Genomic DNA, 21,978 nt, shown 5'->3' on the forward strand with positions numbered 1-21,978 from the left:
TATTTAGACGTAACGAGATTCGGTCGCGCAATTTGCCCGAAATTTGAAAACGTACCTCCCCTTTCCCTATTTTTTTTGTTTTTTTTTTTGGTTTTGTTTTGTTGCGTTTGAATGGTAAAATTTTTTCGCCATGAAAAACTTTGCGCAGAATGCGCGGTATACGAGAGTTCGTTATGTTTTTTTACCACCATTTTTTCCGTGTTGCTAATTTACTCGCTGGTCTTTTGCGTTTGGAAAATCCGAAAAAACTCTGTTTAATTAAATAGTAATTGATGGTCGATTTAATAGACGATCTGATCGAAAGGACGTGGTATTTATACGCTAATGGCTAATAATGCAAAGAGAGATATTTATTTAAGACAAATCCGAAGCAGAGAGAGATATCTTTGCCGGGATAAAGGGGCACTTTCCTGCTTGCGGCAGGCAATCTGCACGACGTACATTTACTAATTTCTGCGCCGTGTGTACGTGAACAGAAGCCAGGATTCTAGGCGGAAGCCCATTGTGAATCGGTGAACCATGAACGAAATGGCTACCTTTACGCTTAGTCGAGTATGGCTACGCGGAATTTATCGGTAATCAATATTGAACGAGAACAGGAAAGAAAAGAGCCGAGAGCTAAAAAAGAAAAAAAAAATATAGGAGCATGGACCAAGACCGTGTGGAGATGTGCGAGAGAAAAATTCTATGGATTCGCGTATCTCATTGTTCTTGCAGCTTTCTTGTTCGCAAAAAACCTTAAAGATTCTCGACGAAAGAGTCCACATTCTCAGTTAATAATTCGCCGAGAAACTGGACGACGTTTTATAATTTCTCACCGCCGGTCAGTATGCAGAGTGACGAACGTCGACGTTCGCTAATATACGAAATAATTCACGAAAATGGAAACCCTAGGGCACTGAACCCTTTAAAGAGCGACCGCGTACTATATTTCCATAGCTGTCACTCTAATAGACGTTAATCGAATAGTTGTTTCGCCGCGGTAAAAGCAGTATATTTGCCGAACGACTTTCGGCGTTGATCGTTGAACGCTTTAACCGTCGAAGTGCCCGATCTCTTTCTGCAAACGTTGCGACTCTCGACGTTGATCAGGGTAGAAAGCCGACGCAAAGTTGCAGCACGCGGGAGCCGGGCGGTCGCGAGAGCTGCGTGGCTTTATTTATGCGGCTTACAAAGTATCGATCCGGCGAAGCGGAGAGAAACGCGCCGCCCGCAGTAGTTCGGCCAGCCGGGAACTTTGTTGTTCGGCAACTGAAAGTTTCGCGGGGAAACTCCCGCACAAACAGGTGGAACGGGCGACGGAGGCCTTCTGGCGCCAGCCGACGCGCGGCATCCCGTGTGTGCACGGGCCGCGAGAGCGAGGTGGACGCCTAGTGTAGGTGTGCGCGCAGCCAGCATCCACCCGAAGTCTTCTTCAGAATGGGGATAAACGAGCGGCGCGCACTGACACACACACACACACTAACAGCCGGGGCGAGCAGACGCCGATGCAGGCACGTGTGCGTGCCACATTCCCGTTCGCGTGTCAACAATATCGCGGGTGGAGTGACACAACAGCCTTCCCTCCCGGCAGGATTCAAGGAGACGCCGCGCCAGGGTCAATCCCTTCCACGCGACGAAAAGGCGATTTCCACGGAGATCAGACGAATCTCGATCGGCGAAAATCCGTGCCGCGTCGATCGCGGATCGATCAAACGACCCAGAGGGAGGAAAGGGGACTTGGCTGGATAATCGGATAAGATTTCTCTACGCAAACGAGAGTATATTTTGACCGAGATATTCGGAAATCGCGTTCCGGAGCCTCGTCTAGAAACGCGCTTCAAAGCCAGTGATTCGCAACGCGAAAACGTAAACTGTTTAGTCTGCTCAACGTTGTAATTTTTCGCTTGAAATTTCGACTATTAATTTAAAATTGTGAAACTTGCGGGGAGATTGAGGTCCCGACGTTTTTACCGAAACGTTTTTCGATCGGCCACGGATAAAAAGATCGGTCTTTAAAAATAATAGTTACTTCCCGATGACAGCACGTCGATCTCGGCGCAGTAATCTTCGCCGGGATTCCACTTTCCGAGTTCCTTGCGCAATTAAACTTCGACGAAAGTTTTTGCCGTAGTTGGATTACCGTATATTACGGACGCTCAACGGAAGTTGTGTGGCACGTTTGTGGGACACGGCGCGAAACCCACTTTTCGCGTGGCAATTATTAACGCTGTAATTAACGCTCGCGTGAGCGACAGCTCGTTCACGTCCGTCTCCGATTGACGATAACGCGCGTATTAGCGCGACCAGACGCATCCCGATCGATGATATCTGACGAATTCATCTGGTTGTCGTGCTTGGATTTTAACGTTTTATGCCAGACGGGGTTAACGCTCGGCTCTTAACGATTTAACCCTAAACTTGCCGTGACATCTCGCAAAGTACACTTATAACATTCCATAATTATGTTGACACATCTCTCGCTTTCTTTCCCTCTTTTATTTCTATATCAAGCTGAGAAGATAAAAAAACATTGGAGAGATCTTTTGGAAGGACGAAACAAAAGCGATTTAATGCCTCTTAATTGCATAATAATATTTAGCTATCACGTTATTTCTAAATTAACGTTTCGGGAAATAAATATATCTTTAATTTTGGAAATGTATTAAGAAATTAACGACGTTTAGAAATTTGTGGTGTCAAAGCGAGCGCACCGACGATTCCTCGCGTTGATCGAATATTAATTGCTTACGTTCTCTCATCGCGGCGTCGAAACGTAAACAGAATCGCGAGCCGTGAAGACGAGACGAGGCGAGGCGGACTGCCTGGAATTCACTTCGTGCGGCAAACTGGAGTAAGAACGCGGACGACGAGCGGGCGAGGCGGTCCAGGAGAGCGTGGCCTTCTCTCGTATTTCACTCCGCGGCGATGGGGAGAAAAAGGGGTGGCAAGGAGCAGACCGCGACGCGAAGCCGCTAGATACATACTTGGCGGAATTTCCGCAGGTTTGGTACGGAATTAACCAATTTGCAGGGTGATGTTTTGTGTTAGCCCGGCCGGGTAGGTAGGGTAGGTAGACAGGTAGGGGGTGTGTTTCGCGCCAACCATCCGGCGTTGCTCACCTCCAGCCACCGTCCTTCGCGCCGCCGCCACCCCAACGGCGCCGGTGGATGGTCCCCACCCGCGTGACCTGCCCGAGAATCAATACAGCTACCGACCGCCGCCCCAACCTCCATCCAACCATCCAGCCAGCCAGCCACCCCCTGCCCCACCTACTTTCCACGTTACGCACCCCCTTATACCATTCTCGAGTGCCGATTCCCATTCTGGGTTCGCAGCACTGAGCCACGCCGTTCCCCTTTCTACCACATTCACCCTATCCATCCTCTGAATTCACTGTTGTGTTTCTCTTCCTGTCACTCTCGCCCTCGCCAGCCGCGCCGTCTCGCCATCGCACTCTGCCTCCCTCGTGCCATTACCCTTCTTGTTTCCATCCTCCCGATTTCCCTCCTCGCCCGCCCGTGTCCTTCGTTCGTTATCCCTTCCTGACCTGGCCCCCGTCCCCGCTCGACATGCCGCAAGGTTTAGTCGTTTCCCTCGGGCTGGCGTGCAGACTCGGCCAACCACCCCTATTGGCCAAACGATCCTCTAAAGCGGCCGGGACCGGGAAGGTATAAAAAGAAGATGAGACGGCGGGAACGGAGAATGGATATATGGAGCGAGGGAGAGAGAAAGCTTATGAGTCGATCATACCAGGTGAACTTGAGAGAATTCGAGGGAGAGGTTGGCAATCGGCCAACTGTTTCCACTCGAGCGGGGTACTTGCCCGACATTTGCCGGCCCAACTAAATCGAATTTCTCCGCAAGTAATATCAGTAACGCAATGGCCTTCCTAGATTTTCATTCGGAACTCCAAGTGATCCACGATTGCGGCTTTAAAATTGCCATTTTTCTAATATCTACCGTCTCTTTATTATCAACTAATGACGCGGTACGTGCATTACCGCGGTCATTTATTAAAACATTAATAATTCTAATTGACCTGAGGAAAAATATACATGCCCTTATTATTTTATTTGCTCGTTTCACAAAAATTGTAACTAACAAATACGACTAAAAAAAGAACAGGAAGGGGAAAGCTCGCTGGAGCATGTCTGAAAATAGTTGTCGTGAAGGTTGGATTTGGTGAGAGCGGGATTCCTGGAGAGCGCGTAACTTTCGCCCGCTCGTGAAACTTGTTTCGAGAATTTAACCGCTTTTGCGAGCGAGTCCAAGAGTATGAGTATCGTTTATACGAAAGTTCCGGGCTCCGCGGGAACACTGTTGCGCACTTTGCGGCACGAAAACGGCGCAGTAATTGAACGCCTCGATCTAGGTATTCATCCCGCGCGGAAAATGTCTGCGAGTTTAATGAGAAATGGGGGGGAAAATGACGGCCAAGAAATTACGGGAAGATCCTCCACCCCTCGGCGATGTTGACGCAGTTTTATCCCATTGCAGTGGTAATCGAGGTCACGGCTTGAGTACCAAGTACGTCTGCGGACGGTAAAAAAAAAAAAAACGAGAAAAAAGTGGCCTACTAAGGATGACGAATAGTTGTTATCATTCGCAAAAATAGGGATCGTAATTTATGCACGGGGCAAGCGAACTTAAACCTTATTCTCATCTGATCGCGAGCTATCTTTCACAGAATTTTAAATCAAAATTTAATTTACGAGGATATTTAATACTCAATATTAGACGATTGAAACGTCTAATAACTTTCAACTCAATTTTTTTTTTTTAAAGCAAAAAAAAAATTTTTTTTCTTTCACTCCGGTATCGTCAAAAGCTGTTAAAATTTAAATTCGAAAGTTTGGAGAGATCCTAAATATATTAAATCGCCGTTAAATCGATCACAAATGTCTCGGCGGAGTTTGGAAGTATTACAAATAAACTTGAAGAATCTCCGCGAGCAAAGTCACGATGACTGATACTTTAAAGGCGGACGTTTCATCGTCGGCGCGACCTCGTTGCGTAAGCTTTTCTAATGATCGGCCTTCGCAAAATTCCCGGTCGCGAGTTCCATTACGACCCGGTAGTCGCCGGGTTTAATCCCTTTCCGCGAGTTTTCGAACTCCATATAAGCTAGTCACGAACTTCCCGACGACGTTGCGTCGCTCGCGGACCGAAGTACACGGCGTGACTCGCGAATCCAGCTACGAAAGTTTATATGCAGTTTACGATGTTCCCCGCACGCATCGCGAAAATAGACCAGCACCGCGGGCGTTTCCTCGATTTTAATTCGCAAGTTGGCACACAGGCTCACGGAGATTATCTCTCAACGGCCGCGGTTGAGAAAAAAAAAAGTTTAATTAATCAACCATGAACTGGAAACAAAACAATAAATTCGCAAGTTAACAAAATTACAAACTTTTCAACACGCACAAAAGAGATCGCGACCGTAAATCACAACGCCGAGGGCGACTACCTCGCGTTCGATGATTTATTATTCAGACTCAATACCATCAATCTCCAATAATTGACTGCGGCGCCGGGTAAACACGCCGTTATTAAAATCTCATTTTCGAGAACGGTTAAGATTGCGCGGGTTTCGATTCGCACCGCGGAGTCACACTCGTTTCGCTAGCGAGAGAAAAGGAGAGCGGACTGCCCTTAATGCTTAGATAATTCGCGACCTTTAACGCTCCGTCGTCGCCTGGGAACTTGTAAAAGTATGCGATTTGACGCGGCGAATCGCTGCGAGAGGTCCCGCGAAGAGACGCGAGAGATCTAATCGGTGGAATTGCGACGGTAATTTTCCCGTGCCAGCGAGCGGGATAATTCGCACCCGTGGACCCGGACCCGATTAGAAACGGCGGAAAATTAGATACGGTAATCAAGCAATCGTGCCGCCGAACTACCCGAACGGCCGCTTTAAAAGGGACGATCTTCCTCGCTTTGACAGCCCCTAAACTTTTGATCGCTCAACGTGCAATTCTCTCTCGGAGTTTCGGCAAGATTCTCACGCCGAGTTCACGGCGCCGCCTTTCAAAGAAACGAGCTATTCCCATTTCCAGATTTCTTCGCGCCTTGAAGAAACTTCAGGGAAACTTTCCAAATTCGCTCTCCCTCCCGTCCCTCTCGATCCCGGCAATGCGATTTAATGCGCGAAGGGAGGCTTTTCCCTCGCCGCTTGTCTCCGGAGGTATTCATAAATCATTTTCTTTCGTCGCGGAGATCCATCTCCGCCCCGCGATTATTCTCCCCGCGACGAGAGCAAAGTAGAAGCCGCCGGTCGAGGAATTACTTTTCTTCGTGACCTCTGTCGACCAGTGGAATGCGCCAAGTCGCGTCGATGAATCACATTTCGCTTGGACGGTTTAAAACGAGCGCGGGCGCATCCGACGCGAAATCGAATCGAATTCGATTACAAGACGTCCCAAGCATCTAATATTTTTTTACAATTCTGCGACGCGTAAAATCGAACTCCAACACGCTTAATCTGTTGCGCATTTAAGACATGGGTTAAAAATGATAAACTAAAAATAAAAAAAAATAAAAAATAAAAAATTACACAACGGAAACAAATCGAATGCTATAATCGCGGCAGTAATTAATTAGCGCGACACGTCACGATGAAACTTTGCGGAGATCTGACTTGACGAACGTCTGTGTGTATTTAGGTAATAGTACTCTCTCAGAAAATGTACCGCGCGAAAGAGTAAATCGATACAAATGTGACATTCAAGTGGCGTCGGTTATTTCGGCATGAGGTTCTTAACGATATATTTTAGAATATACGGACGTCTCCGCGGTGAAATCGGAAAAAGACGCCCGCAGCGCTTAATTATATCTCCGAGACAGCTAATAACGATTTCATGTCAACACAGCACGCGATTCCGGGCAGAATATGCAATTACGATCGCCGTTATTCTCGTCGCGTCCCCGTCGTCGTAACGTACCGGGTCCAACCGTCGGGGCGATAAATCGCGAGATTTATGTCGACAAATTTGACAACATAAACCGTGGAATAGCGCTCACTGATCCCGGAGAACAATGCCGAATCGGCGTCTGATTTGCATTTATGAAAAGGACAAAATATTCGCTGTCTGTATTAATTAACTCCACTGTTGCGGGAGAGCCGTTATTTGTGGAGAATAATAAATCGCGACTGTCCGATATAGCCAGCGCGAAATATCGTCGGCGAAGGATCGCGGGAGAGCGGAGCGAAGCTGGTTGAATATTCAGCCGACAAAATAAGAATAAAGTGGGAGGAAAAACAAATCTAATTCCAATCGCGAGTGTATTACCGCGGCGTCTGTGTCACCGCCGCGACCTGATATCCGCCTCTATCACCTACAAGCTCGACCGTCGCCGTTATCTCGAATCGGAGGCGCACGTCTCTCCCGAGAAATTCATGGCGTGAGCACGCAAGCACGACAACTATGCCCTCGATTGCCGCCTAGACGGAAAATCGAGCGAAGGGAGAGACAGAAGAGACAAAGGAAAGAGAGAGATAGAGAGAGAGATGGGGGAAGGAGAAGGAAGAGGAAGGTGGAGCATTCGCGTACACGACGAACGGAAGTCGGCCGCTAAGGTAGCAACGGACTCTATTCCGGGCTTCCCGATTCCTGAAAGCCCGAGGGTGCTGCAAGCTCGACTCTATTGATTTCCTGCGTTAAAGGGAAACGCTCGGTACGCGTAGACATCGCTTTGTACATCGAAAACGCGGCCTGGCAACAGCTTCCACAGTACTTTCAGTTACATTTGTATGCCTTCGCATTTCTCTCTTTTTTTTTTTTCTTTATACATGTATATATTTGTATTATTAAAAGGAAAGAAAGACCTGTATACTTTGAACGTGGAAATTAATTAATTACTGACGCGTGAAATTATTCTCTCTTTCCGCTCTAAAAATAAGAAAGGTTTCCGGAGGTGATGTAACATGAAATCGTAAAGAATCTAAGAGGAGATCACAATTTTTAGTTGTATTTCATAATAGAAGTATCGAGGCAATTGTTATCTTGGCGGCCGATATAACGTTGACGTAACAACGCTGGATCTGGTTTAAGATATATCTGCGAAATCGATAATCAATGTCCTATTTTCCGTCCTGCTGCTTATCTGTCGGCTTAAGTAACGCAATAACGGCCGATAACGGCTGCGAGACAGCGAAACCGATGCTCCTACATGCGCACATGCCTGACAACAATCGCTGTTATTGAATGCAAAAATTATAATAAATACGTAGCTATAAATGTATCGTGTTTCTAAGTCACGGTTTACGTAGCCATTAATTTGATTCGCGATTAACTCGTCATACATCCGATGAATCTGGTGGCAGCCGAGGAAAGTGAGCGAATGCGCTTGTCCCGAGCGTCAACAACGTGCCTCGCGGACGAACGCGATGAGGTACGGCGTTGCGAAAGCCAAAGCGCGATTACCGGCGGCGATTTCCTTTCGGAACGACGCATCGGGTCGCTTCCAATTACGGTTTACCATGTGACGGGTCGTTATCGTCACGCGCGAAGAAGATGTTTGCCTCCGCGCGCGATTATCGCGCCTTAATTCGTGACTCTCCGCGGCCGCGCGCATCATTTCGCCGATAAACGCCTTGCAAAACATCGTCTACTAGTTACCACAGGCGTTGCAGAAATTCAGATTAGCGTTAGCTCAGCGACGCAGCGATAAATACCGAACGTCGTAAAGTGCGCGCGTTAACGCAAATATTTTACCATTTTCCCCATTTTTTTATTTGTTTTTTTTTATTAATTAATTAATTTTTTTTTTTATTTCTTTTGAAGCGTTTCGAATGCGCGAATTTAAACTATTTTTAATATTAAAACTCCATTTCAGGGAGTAAAATTAAAAAGGAAAACTTGCAAGGTTTTCACATTGTTGTCATACTGTTTACTTATCGAAGCGAAAAACCTCGCGCCGCTATTGTGCACGCAATTCTTCTCTTTCGTTCGTCGTTACCGACGCAAAACAAACGTACGAACAAATTAACTGCAAAGCTTTTCTCTAGAGCCGGGTAAATTTACAAATTTGTAAAACATCGCGCGTCAAGCTGCGCGGAAATGCGCACGGTCGTAAAGCAATTTTATGTGATGCGAAAAATTACCCGGGAAACGCGGGTTAAGTAGTTCCATTGTAACGACTTAAATGCATTATGTATATGAGGTATTATATGCTGAATATAAAGGCGCGTCGATGCACCTACTGTTTACGATACTTGCTGATCGTAAACTATGCAGGGCGTTTAATAATAGAACGAAATTGGATTTCACTCACCACAACGAGCGCGTGCGTCAGAGCAGTCGATGACCTCGACCTCCTTGGTGTCATGCCGACGACCTCGCCCCTCATGATGCTCTCGACAACTGCATACGCAAGGAAAAGGAAAAAAAAAAAAAGCGAAATTACTCTTACATCTCTTAATCATTCCACGCACTCGGCGTAACATTACGTACAAAATACAAATTAAATATGTATTAACAGAATTATAAAGCAATATTACTAAGCGACAATTTTGTATTACTTAAAGTTTGAAAATATATTTGAAAATATGTTAAAAATTATGTACGATTCTGTTCCTTACCTCCGTCGCCAATCAGCCGCATTTGTACTAACGTGGGATCCTCGTTATGGTCTTCGAGGACTGTGTCATCGGTAACAGTCAAATCCTGAAAAAGTTAAATAATCAAAATGTTAGAAAGAAAAAAAAAAACAGCAATAAAATTTTTAAGATCGTCCAGGATGAATTAATAAAGCGTTTTTAGTTTTTTCACGAAATGCGATCTGAAAGAGAAAAATAGTATTTCCTGCAATGATACGGATCGCTTAGCTATTTCCCAGGTTGATCGATCCCCCGCGTCTTGCGGATGAGCTAATTCGCGTTTTCTAAAGTTTCACCGCATAATATATGATACTGTAATAGATGCTGGATCGATTTCGAATCTTCCGAGAAGTTTCGTGGTGCGCCGCGTTTATCTACCAATTCGCGAGTCAAAGATCGGTCGATCGATGGTCTGGCATCTCGTTGTAATGCCCGTCATGATCAATGCTTCTCTTTGTCAATATACTTAACTGATCGGTGGCGAGACAAAATCGTTCGCCAGCCGCGAGACACGCGCGAGACGATTGCAGCGTGAAAAATTTCGGCGCAATTTCCGGCGAATTCAGCTCCCTATCGGCCCGCTTATTGACAATATCGACAATTCGATAAATGGTTAAAAATAGGTATTCCCGTCAGAACCTCATACCGACGTCAAACTTCTGCCACGCGAAGAATCCGCGACCGGGACTTCAACATAATCAAGACGTGATTTTTCATTGAAGCCTTTGAGAGACAACGTTCCGAACGGAGAACATTCGACTACACTTCAACAGGCAATCGATTCGATTTCGCCGCCGGTACTTTCGAGAAATATTCGAGACAGACGTATATACGAAGAGAATAGAGACGGAAAGGAAGAAACGAGCGACAAAAGATCTCTCAGACAACCCGACCGATATTTTATGTTTCCTCGCCCTTCGATCTCCGCGTCTTTCCCGGAACGTTTTCTCGTCGTGGACTATTTCAGGGATTTAGTTTTCCAATAGGAATGCCGCGCCAGTGCCAGGATAAATTATCGGAAGCTTTCTCACCGTGAGACAGAACGGGAAGGATTACTTTCGCGAAGACGCGAGTCTGTCGTTCGTATCTCAGAATGTTTAATGACAAAAACGCCGAGAGTGCTGGCCGGAGGAAGAAAATTAGCTCATTAAGTCACTTTATGCTTGTACTTTCTATACTATTATGACAAAGTGGCGTTAATTTACAGCTCTGCCACACATTTTAACGAATAAAATAAGTTACAAAAAAAGAAAAAAAAAAAGAAAATTCTATAAACTTTTAATTTAAATTTTAATTAATGTATACGCAACTTGTGGATGTTAAATATTAAACGCCAAGTTGAAAATCAAATTGCAGACAGTACGATCGCAGAGTTGAGGTTCCCAAAAAATTACTAAAACCCGATCGGATGATAACACGTTTCTGTAATATTTATTATCTGTTCCTGCTCACCTTAGTAGATTCGTTGTAACCTACGATCACGGCTGTGTACCACTGCGTGGTGCCTTCCGCCCGATAAACCTCGACTCGGAAGCCGACCAGAACGCTGGGCGTAGTCAGCAGGATCCTCTGGCCGTCCTGCATCTCGGCCCATCTCCTAACGGCGTTTCCCCAGGGCATCGCGCCCTTAGTCAGCTCCCAATCCTGCTGCAAAGACAAGCAAAAAAAGGGTCGGAGGTTAAAGCTTCGCTCGTGAAACTTGATTAAGAAGAGCGGACTGTTCCTCTCCGCTCGAGAAGCTGCTCGCGATTTCGGTGAGAGAAATAACAGAGAGGAAGAATCCTTGCAATTTGATAAGAGATAACAAAGGGAATAAAAATTTCACGGAGAGCTGAGCGCGTGAGATTTCGTTCTTTAAAAAAAATATTAAAAAATTTAAAAAAAAATTAAATAAAGGGAACCGTAATACTTCGATTCACATTATATTTTACTCACCGATTTTTTAATTCACTACTAGACGTCCCGGAGCGCGTGTCGTTTTCTTTCGCTTTTTCTACATTAGATCAAACTGTTTTCATTTAATATACTTCAGCAATAAACTAGGAACGCATGTATCTTGCATGGAACTTTAAACGCTTCTCGTTCCTTTGAATGCAATTTATATACATAGGTACGTTCGTATGTTAATGTAAGATTGCGCGATACGCCGATGTTTAACAGTACAAAAGTGCGTCGTAGATACGCATTCCGACTCATTCGTTGACTTTGTTTTTATCTCGGGAATCAATCACGACGAGACGGGAATAAAGAGCGCGAAACAATCACGAGAGCAGTACGCTGAAACTCGAAATGTCAAATGTGATTAAAGATCAGAATTATAGAAGCGTCACATTATCATTCTCGCTTGACCGATAACTGATATGTCAAAACGGTTTTATTCGCGAAAGTGGCGTCTATCGAGAAACGAGATCCAGTGAAACAGAAATTAGCGTTGAAATATTTAATAACCTTTCATTACCAAATCTATAATTGGATGTCTCGATAATTTCTAGCGCATTAGACCGTCAATCAAAATGTGGCATTGAAAAACGTTAATCGCATCACCGTCTAGCTCCTCGGGTTATAAATAGTCAGAGAATTGCAAGTAATTAGTGAGTAATTTGTTTTGTTAGTTACGTCGCGTAAGAAACCGAACTTTATATGACGTGCAAATGGACTTTTGACTGACATTATTTTTAATCGGAGCCAGTGATAAAGCGATTTTTATTTCGAGATTTAAAGCATACTATTTAACGTAACGCACTCCGATGTGCACGAACTCAACGTTTAATTCTTTTTATTTCATTTTAAAGAAATTGAAGAACAAGACTGTTTTCAGTCAGAAGAAAATCCTCGAAAAGAAAAGAAAGTCCGACAAAATTTGAAAGCGGAGTGTTCAGATTTTACGACACTCGTTTGGAAACAACTGTACTTTTTTGAAATTACGTAAGGACGTATTTCATTGTTTCTCCATCAATTTCAAGCGAGCGCCCATTGAAGAATGTTCGAATCATGCAATTAATAGTGGAGGTCTTGCGGGAGTATTAGATTCAAGGTGGCAGGGATAACGTCGATTTTCACCTTGTTTCGCGATTACTCCTTTTTCTTTTTTTTTTTCCTTATCCCGATTACGAATATGCGCTCGAGCGAGCACGCCGCTCGCATTAACATTACGTCACCGTTGCGCCGTTACGTCAGACACGCGTTATGCAATCGTTGCCTCGCAGCGTGACGGCGCGAGACGCGTTAATGGTAGTAATACAACGGCAATTAGAACGTTATTACCGAAGCGTCGAGAGCACTTAATGTCCACACGGTGTTCGTCGCGAGCGCGATTCACGAGGCACTTTGCGCGGAGTCCCAGAGCGGGACCAATCGGGCTTATTTTTTTCAACAGATTCACTCTATTTCTTTTTTTTCCCCCCTTTTCTTTCCTTTTTCCTCGCGGTTAATTTTGGAATCTTAGCCTGCTAATTGATCCGCAGGATAAATACGCATTGCAAAATTATTAAAATTATTCGATCAATTTCACCTTTGGGTGAAAAAAATTGTCTCTAGATTCATCGAGCAGAAAGAAATAATAATACAATTAATAATAATTTTGAAAAAGAAAAGAAAAAATTAGATGACCACGACCTCGCGAGAGGAGGATCGCGATTCACGAGATTTAACGGTATAAGCGTAACTTCGTTCCCGACCGTTATTATCTTATGTCCTCCACGGCCGGCACATCTTTCTCGAACTTTTTCCTAGTTATTCCCGGAGGTCTTCATTACGCGAGCAAATCGAATAAAATAAATGCCCGGGAGATGGAGAGGCAGTATTGCGCGATCGAAGAGACCTGCGTAATTACTCGAGGAATAATTACTTCTGTAAGAAATATGACGTGCACCTCTATGCGCTTGGCAAATTGATATTCCTATTGTTACAGTAACAAGTGCAGCGTAAACTTCGTAGACTGCTAATTGCAAGTATTATAATTAAAAATCGAGTCTGTTTTATTACGCCGGTCTCGGCGCTTTCGCGCTCCACGGAAATTTTCACGGGGAAACAATAAAAGCCGTCAATTAAAAAAAAAAAAAACCCTCCGTTTACAACGTGCACGCTTCATTACTTACCGACGTATCGCAAAAATGTCACGGATTTCGAGTTGAAAAATTTCGGTTTTTGTTCTTTCGTTAAAATACATCCATTTTTATCCAAGTATCAGTTTTCATCTTCTCCCGGGGGGGAAAAAATTGCTGCATAATTAAAAACGCTTCTGTCCTAGTGATATCACACTCGTGCATATATCGAGCGAGATATTTACTTAGATAAGAGCTTTTTCTAAACGCGCAACGCGCTTAGATAGATGTCCGAATGTCCAATATCGCGCATCTCCGAATAATCGCTTAATCATCTTTTCGTGCGAGGTCCACGTACACATTTACATACGTGTGCGCGCACTGTACACGGCACGATTTCTCACCGTTTTTTCATCCATCATAAACGCGAGTGCTTGCAACTATCAGGCAAACCGTTCCACGCGTCGTTTGTAACCATTGTAAAATCGTTCGCGCCGTTCAGAAGAAGAGCCGTTTCACTGCGGGATACAATCGATAAAGAATTTCGTGCAACATCTGCGCGAGGGCGATCGTCGCGAACGTATTTTTCGTTCATTGAACCAACCCGCCGTTGTTAGGTGTCGATATCGCGACGAGGAATAGCGCCCGGACACATCCCCCACCAATTATAACGTGAAAATGAACGGCCGGGATCGGTCTCGGGGTCAACGAGATTATCTCCCGGCTCGCTGAATTATTCGTACGTGCGATAATTCGATTCGGGAATGTCATTTGGCCGAGAGAGACGTCGAGGCATTCCTTATTTATGGATTACGACCCCGCATTATGGGGGTCGCTTGCCGCGAGGGCAATCGCTTCCAGAGATTCAAAGGGCGCCGGCCGAATGCTATCTGCGATCGTATCCTCGGAGTTTTAATCGCTACCGTGACCGCGACGCGATTTTTTCAAGAGAAATATCCACAAAATCCGTGATCCCTTATATTCTCTTTAATTCCCTAAGAAATTCTTAAACTAAATTAACGTATCAATGGTAATGAATTTCTATCTATCTTGTTTGGTTTCAATCAAAAGATAGATTATTAGGGGATTAATACTAATTAAAAAAAAAAAAAAAAAAAAAAAAAGATATTTGCCCGCAAACAATCTACCGTGCCTCTTGATATTGTAAAAACTGTCGACCGTCGATAATACATTCGCGTTCGCGTATATTTATGGATCTATAGAATGCAGATTATTAATGTAATTTTAATTCGCAGGAAAATATGAAAGCATAAAATATGATAATTATACAACGTGCTATCTATAGTATTGTTTCCTCGGAATATTATCCCGCGAGATTTATGTTTTCGGATAATGCCAGCTGCATATTTCATAACTCTTTTAAATCGCGCAGATTTTATTGTTCGTCAAAATTATTCACGCGCTCCTTTCCGAGTTAATTCCCCAATTATTAAGCGAATGCCTCTCGGGATGAAAATTATCGGTTGGAAAATCACGGGGCCGGTGTCGACTGTTATCGTTCTATCACGCGCCGCGGGTACTCGTTAGCAGTTGCCACGCGGCAGCTAATTAATTAAGGAGTTCCTTAATTAAGAACGCGTCCGCTATTAATCGCGATGCGTTCGCCGTACAATCACGGGACCAAAGCGCCGGCAGATAAAATTACTATAGACAGGTGACTGTCGTAAAGTTTAAATTTGAAAGGCGCAGACAGATGCGGCGCGTACCGTTCGCGTACTCGATAAAATTTATTTCCCGCACGCAATTACTTTCGACGCCCGGACTCCCTCGATAATATTCACCCAATAACGAAGACGTCAGGTCCCCCGATATCTCTTCGCCACACCGTCGTTTGTCTTATCGCGGCGACATTTAATTTCGTATTTAAACTCGGCCGACGCGTGTACGGCACGTAACTTGTAACGCCATTTATAAACGGAACTGTTTCGCAACTAATGTAAATGGATATAAGCTCAGTTTATAGAAAGTTACGGCATTGAGAGCCCTTGACGTAACGTAAAACGATGGAATATTTCAGTTGCATATATCGAGTTTAAATTCAGATATCCCGAAAATGCGAAACAAAGCTGGTTATTATATAAAATATTTTATAAAATTCATCAAATTAATGTTCTTTTTTTAAATATAAAATTATCACAAAGCAATTAATTAAATTTAATTAAAAATAGTTAAATCGGAATAATCATCCCTACGATTAAACAAGTGGGACCAATGTTTAAAGCAGAGAAAATAACGTGTTTCTGAGTGCGAGCATCTTTCAGGCAGGCTTCTCTTCTCTCGCGAATCGCGAAGGGAGGTCGAGGGTATAACGTAGCACTGTCGCACTTGACCAAGGACCGTTAGAACGGGAATATGTTGGCGCCTCGCGTTGGCCGTCTTCCAGCGTTCCCCAATGATCGCGCGTTACCGGCACACGTATACATATACATCGCAGAATAAATGTAAGATCCCGAAGTTGAGCATAAATTCCAACTGAGAAAAATACAAGACGCAGCTCGCTCTTCCGCAACGCGCGCGCGACGGATTTTTCGCGTCGCGGGTCCTTGGTGCGCAGGTCACGAAGGTAATACGTCTCGCACGGGATGGGCAGCGGACAAAAAAACGGATCGGAAAGGTGAGACACACCTGAACCTGACCGCCGGGCTGAAAGTTCCCGCCGCACGTAAACGACTTACGTCCCTCGCGCACCCCGCCGGGACGGGGAAAAAGTTTTAACGGTAAAAGTTTTCCCCGGTAGTTTAATTACTTGGAAACAATTCCACCTCGCTCAACTCTTCCTACCCCGGTAGAAGTGCGGCAACTTCCGAAGTGGCCGGGCACACGCGCGTGCACGCGCACACCGACGCGCGTTGTTTTCCTTCACCCTCGCGAGGAGGGACCGCGGAGCTGATCGATTTATTATCTCGGTCGAGTGTCCCATGTTTCCCCACCCGAGGCTTCCCCGACGAAAGCGTGAAAGTTTCTGCATGCTCATTCATTACGACAGACTGATGCCAGATAGAAAGTTGATTAACACGGCACTCGATCGAAGGTCAAAAGTTAATATTGAAATTGGCTAATCGCACAGTGAATCGCATCGTAACGGATCACGAAAGGAAATAGATTAAAAGTTAATTAATGGATTACTTCAACGTTTGATTATCCGTTCTGACTTAACGAAATATTCGTGGTGACAAAACAAAACGATAAATTACAGAAATTATTTCTAAAATTTAAAATAATGAATTTTAAAAAAGTACATTATAAAATTTCAGCTAAAACTGCAACATATTAATAAGTATATAAGTTAAAAAAGAGTCGCGTGTCTCAAATTACGTTGCGAACAGTTACCACGTGTAACCTAACACTTGCGTGTCCCAAGCATCAATTCGTCCGCGTATCTTTTCCTCAAAAAAATATTTTCAATTTCGCTGTCGTTGCGAGATGATAAAAATTTTCAGCTGCCAGATAAGTATCAGGGAGAAAGAAGTTTCAACGCTCCAGCGAACCTAAGTCCCGGTACATACGCGAAAGTGAAACGGGTACTCTCGAGTCAAAGTTCGACTGCTCTTTCTAGCTGGGCAAGTTCGGTCGACTCTTCCGCATAGCTCTTACGAGAAGTTGGACAACGAGCCTCCGTGAAAGATTACTTACAGCACCGACCCGGGGAAGGAAAGACGTGTACTCGCGCCCTCCCCCCCTGGGGGGGGAGAGGGTGTCGGATGCGCCAATGGCGCCGGAACTTGTTCCCTAACTAAGTTCTAGGCGAGGCCCCTAACGAAGTAAGTTTCCAGTCGTAAAGCGGAAGTGGTCGCTGCGACGCGCTGTACCACGTTCGCCACGACGCGGGGCTCTTTAATCGTTTTCGGGGCTCTCTATCGCATCTTGCGCGTGAAATGTGCAGGACGCGGCGAGGAAAATTAGGGAGGAAACGAGATAACGCGTCTATGTTGCCCTGGTCAGCGGAAATTGCCGCCGCGTTTTTCGGTGCGCGTGCGAATTTTATGGTCTTTACTTTTTTTTTTTTTTTTTTTCCGCGTTTCGTGAAAGTAAACGCGCGAACGGTAATTGGAGAATCCTCCAGAATCATTAATTCGTTCCGCTACGATGGTTCGCTTGACTTTTACGTCGCGAGGCGTTGGGAAGATTAATTATTACAAGAGCGAGTTAATTGTGAATAATAATAGCTATTACAGTTTACCGTATGTTTAACGATAATTAGGACAATTGAAAGGTGTGACACTTACAGTGAACGGCTTCAGCTTCGAATAATCGATGAAGTCCAACTTGCGATCTTGCATGAACTCGATCGGCATGGCGTCCTCGTGCAACTCGGCACGTGCCACGAGAGGATAGAAAGTCTGAACAAACATAAGTTTTCGAATTATTAATTATTTTCCTTAAACAAAGATTTTAGTTCAACCAGAACAAACCATGCGCGCGCTATTTTTCAATATAATTTAATTTTTATTTTCCAAAAGAAAACCAATTCAAAAGATATTTTACTAAATTAAAAAAAAAAAAAAATCTTGGTTTGTTCTAGTCTTCTATCTTAAAAAGTTGGTGCGTTACGTACAAAACATTTAATTTACTTACTTCATAACAAGATTATATTTTAATTTCACATAAAGTAATTTTAGCAATTAAATTAATTAAAAACCTTCACAAATTAGTCGATGAAAATAAAATTAACTTACCTATAATATATGAATAAAAGATTTGTTTAAAAAAAAGCGTATTAACGTTTTGTGAAAGATTAACTGGTATTTCGGACTTTATACATATATCGTTACATATTCCAGCTAAGCAAATTATTATTTAAAAGAAACAGAAATGAAGAATAACAATTAACCCAGCAATTTTCGATGGTATTAATGAAACGTTGCATTAAAAAAAAATTTCTTTGTAAAAAACCGCGTAGAAAACAAAATTTTTTAATTGCATAGACAATTACTTTTGCGTCGTTAGATCTTTGCAAAACAATTACGCTCGCTCAATCGAAGTGTTAAAATTTTAATGAGAAAAAGAGCGGTGGCAGTCTGTTTTGTATCGGTTGAATTGAGTCGATTGTAAAATTTATTTAACAGGAATGGAGAATCGAGTATTTCATTAATTAACCACGAGCTGATTAATATTCGAGCGGGAGTCGCGTGCATTCCTCAATTATTATCGTTAAAATATGGGAGAGCATCTGCATTAAAAATGATAAATCGTGACAGCTTTTCTGTATAATTCGAAGGAAATCACACGTGACAGATTATTAGCGAAATTTCACGGATGAATGTTACATGAGCGCGTGACGTATTGTAAACTCCGATAAAAATACTTTCCTCCGACAATGTTGTGTAATTCCGTTAATTTAGACTTTCAAACAAAGCGACAGAATAAACTATCAATTTCAACGTAAATAAAAGAACTTTTATTACCAAGACAGATTTAATGAAAATTTTTTAAGATAAATTAGTTATAAAATTATTTTAATTCCAAATTAAATTCCCTTTTAGAACTTTATATTACCTTGCAATTTAATTTACGGAATAAAATATTATAATAAATAATTAATTAAATAATTATATTAAAACATTAAATGGTAGAGAAATTTATCAAAATATTTCTTTCTCGTTCAGAAAATCGAAATAGGAGGCATATTCACGATAATTCGTAACAATGTGCATGAAAAAAATATACGATGGAGATATAATTTATTAATACTTACGAGAGCTGGCCAAGCAACGGTGTCGGCGACCGCCGTAGAACCCCTGAGCGGTTTCCCGTTAATGCGGTGCTGATGGTGGTTATTGTTCGCGTGATTGTGATGATCGATGGGGATGAGACTGGCGTGTCTAGGGTCAGGTCGTTCGGCCCAATAAAGACCTCGTTCAATAAGAAAGAAAGAGAATACGGCATCCCTATGTGGTGACAGCCACTCCCTCCTCTGCCACTCCACGTCGTCGTACTCTACGAGGATCTGCAAGCACGCAATTAAACGTTTCTATTAATTACAAGTACAATAAACTAAAGCGAGAAGCATTTCTACGATTAATTTTAATGTCTAATAAAATCGTACCGACAATACAATTTAACGTAAACTTAAAATAAATCGATGTGTTCTTTTCTCCTGGTTATAATTAGCAATAACTCTTTAATAATATTTTACTATCGACATGCAACGGCCAACATAATCGTGCGAGAGATCGGGGTATCTCTTCGATGGAACGTCTTTACGAAGACAATCCTTTATATAGAAATTTTTTTTTTAACCGCGACGTAACAATATGCCTCGTTCGCTCGTAATTAGAGGCTTTCAAAGCGGCAGGTGCTACGTAACGAAATGAAATCTGTGTAGGTTCTACTTATTCCGCGGAATCACGAGAGGTTAAGGATTAAACCATTCCCGACAACGAGCTGCTATCATGCGAACGGTGCGCGGGGGGAGGTGGGGGAGGCGGGACCCCGCTTTCAGCTATCCGCGGTAACAACCGCCGGTTAATTATCAACGCCTATTATCGCGATATTCATGCCCGCTTATCGAAGTCCCTCTCGTTCGCGTTCTCTTCCAGAAATACACGCAACAAATTGCCGCGTCGATAGGCGAGATTGTCTCGAATCCACCGCGCATATTTATACGAAGGGCGGAGACGGCGATGTGTGTGGGAATGGCGCAATTAATATGTATTATTCATAACCTCCAGCCTGGAGCGGAAAGTGCCGGGCTGCCAGGATAACGAGGGGATCAGGACATAGCACGCTCGGTTTACTCTCGGGCATTGTCAACGTAACCCGGAGACTTGAACGGGGCCAATTCGTCGGATCGAACGGCGGATAGTCATTTCGTGGCCTCGAAAAGGAAGTCACGAGGGTCCTTAGCTTGCACTCTATCGCGACGGTGCACCGCGAGTGTAATTAATCTCTTGCGACGATTGTCGAGAACGCTCGGCACCAGGCTTGGCGGCCAGTCGGTCGAGTAAGTACAATTTAACGGCGCAAATCTGCGTGAGATCCCGGTGATCGCTAAATGCGTAAAGAATAGCGAAAAAAAAATTCCGAATAAAGGCCCAAGGCTACATAAGCAGTATCTTCCGGCGATAATAACCTGAGCGAATATTTTATTACTCGAATATTATTACGACGTGCAGATAGTCGAACGCTCATCCCTGCGTAATCTCGATTAGACCTAATGTCGAAATTGCTCATAAAATGATTGAGAAATGTAATATCAAGTCTACAGATAAAAAAAAAAGTGTTTTTGTTGCCGCGACAAAAATGCATACGTCATATTTGTATATAAAACGTATATAAATTTTATGCACATATAAATTAAATTATATTAAAATTTATATAGATTATTATACGGATACAAATAAATAATTCACATCCGAGCGTCCGGTTTTAAATTACCTCCGCGTATATCGCGCTACCCTTTCGTCTGTCTGGCGCGCTGAGGTCATCGTAACCGTAAGGGAAGAGCGTGACTCAATGCGGTCACGGGGCGTCAGCCAATTAATTGATAAATCAGCATTTATGACCGGAGTGCGCTCGTAGAAATCGCCACGCCGCAAATATTCGATTCACTGTCTGGCTAACACTGTGTGTAATTTGCAATGCATTATAATTACGTCACATAAGCGAGACACGAGATGAGAATGCCAGTTTTAAATATGAGAAAAAACTCGCAAAAATGTGAAAAAGTAAAAAATAAATTAATAAAATAAAATAAAACATTAAACGCATAAAATCTTACCAAGACAAAATTATTCAATAAAAAGCATACTCGTTAAAAGGACGCGGCGCAGATAATAATAGAAACGTGACTCAATTTACCGGCGCTAGTAATATATTTAATGACTGAATAATTAGCACATTGATCGCCGCCGCTTATCTTTCCGCGATCGGAAGAAGCAGCGTGGTGAATAAATTTACATTTATGCGACCGCGGGAAATTAATTGATGTGTTTGGAAATGGCAGGCCGGCCAGACTCCGGCACCCTGGAGCATCGTTGGCATCAATAATAATTCGCAGCCGTTATTAATCGAAGAAACGCGAGATGAGGTACAAGCGAGGAGCGGTTTCCGGGTGCGCGAGTGGAACGTGACGGCACATAATCGCGAAACGTTAATCGGTTAATTAATAAGTAAATATCTACGGGACGGAATGGCCGTTAATAATAGGCTAGGGACGCGCCGCGTAAACGATACACGGGTGATTAATAATAACGTAATCTCGCGTTCGCTCGTTTGGCACGGTTAATGGCGCCGCTGCCGGCATGCAACCCGAATCGCGCGAGCATTCGGCACTGACGGGGCTATGGCAGGAATTGTAATCTGTTTTCGTAGGAATCTCTCTTCTATATTTCC

The 21,978-nt window shown here is 43.6% G+C and overlaps 1 protein-coding gene across 5 annotated transcripts in view; it reads right to left on the reverse strand.

Moving 5' to 3' along the window:
- Window positions 1-21,978, reverse strand: part of Kdm3 (Lysine demethylase 3) — a 244,332-nt gene that overhangs the window by 184,865 nt on the left and 37,489 nt on the right. For 4 of the 5 annotated variants that reach the window (XM_070658632.1, XM_070658631.1, XM_070658630.1 and 1 more), the window contains exons 2-6: window positions 19,340-19,591; window positions 17,871-17,984; window positions 11,033-11,227; window positions 9,563-9,647; window positions 9,256-9,344 (exon numbers count right to left, since the gene is read on the reverse strand). In XM_070658632.1, coding sequence (XP_070514733.1) covers window positions 9,256-9,344; window positions 9,563-9,647; window positions 11,033-11,227; window positions 17,871-17,984; window positions 19,340-19,591 — 735 coding nt within the window. The remainder of the gene's footprint in view (window positions 1-9,255; window positions 9,345-9,562; window positions 9,648-11,032; window positions 11,228-17,870; window positions 17,985-19,339; window positions 19,592-21,978) is intronic. The other variant, XM_070658629.1, reaches the window with a different exon arrangement.

This window comes from Cardiocondyla obscurior, linkage group LG06 (assembly GCF_019399895.1).
Source record: "Cardiocondyla obscurior isolate alpha-2009 linkage group LG06, Cobs3.1, whole genome shotgun sequence".
Taxonomy (NCBI): Eukaryota; Metazoa; Arthropoda; class Insecta; order Hymenoptera; family Formicidae; genus Cardiocondyla; species Cardiocondyla obscurior.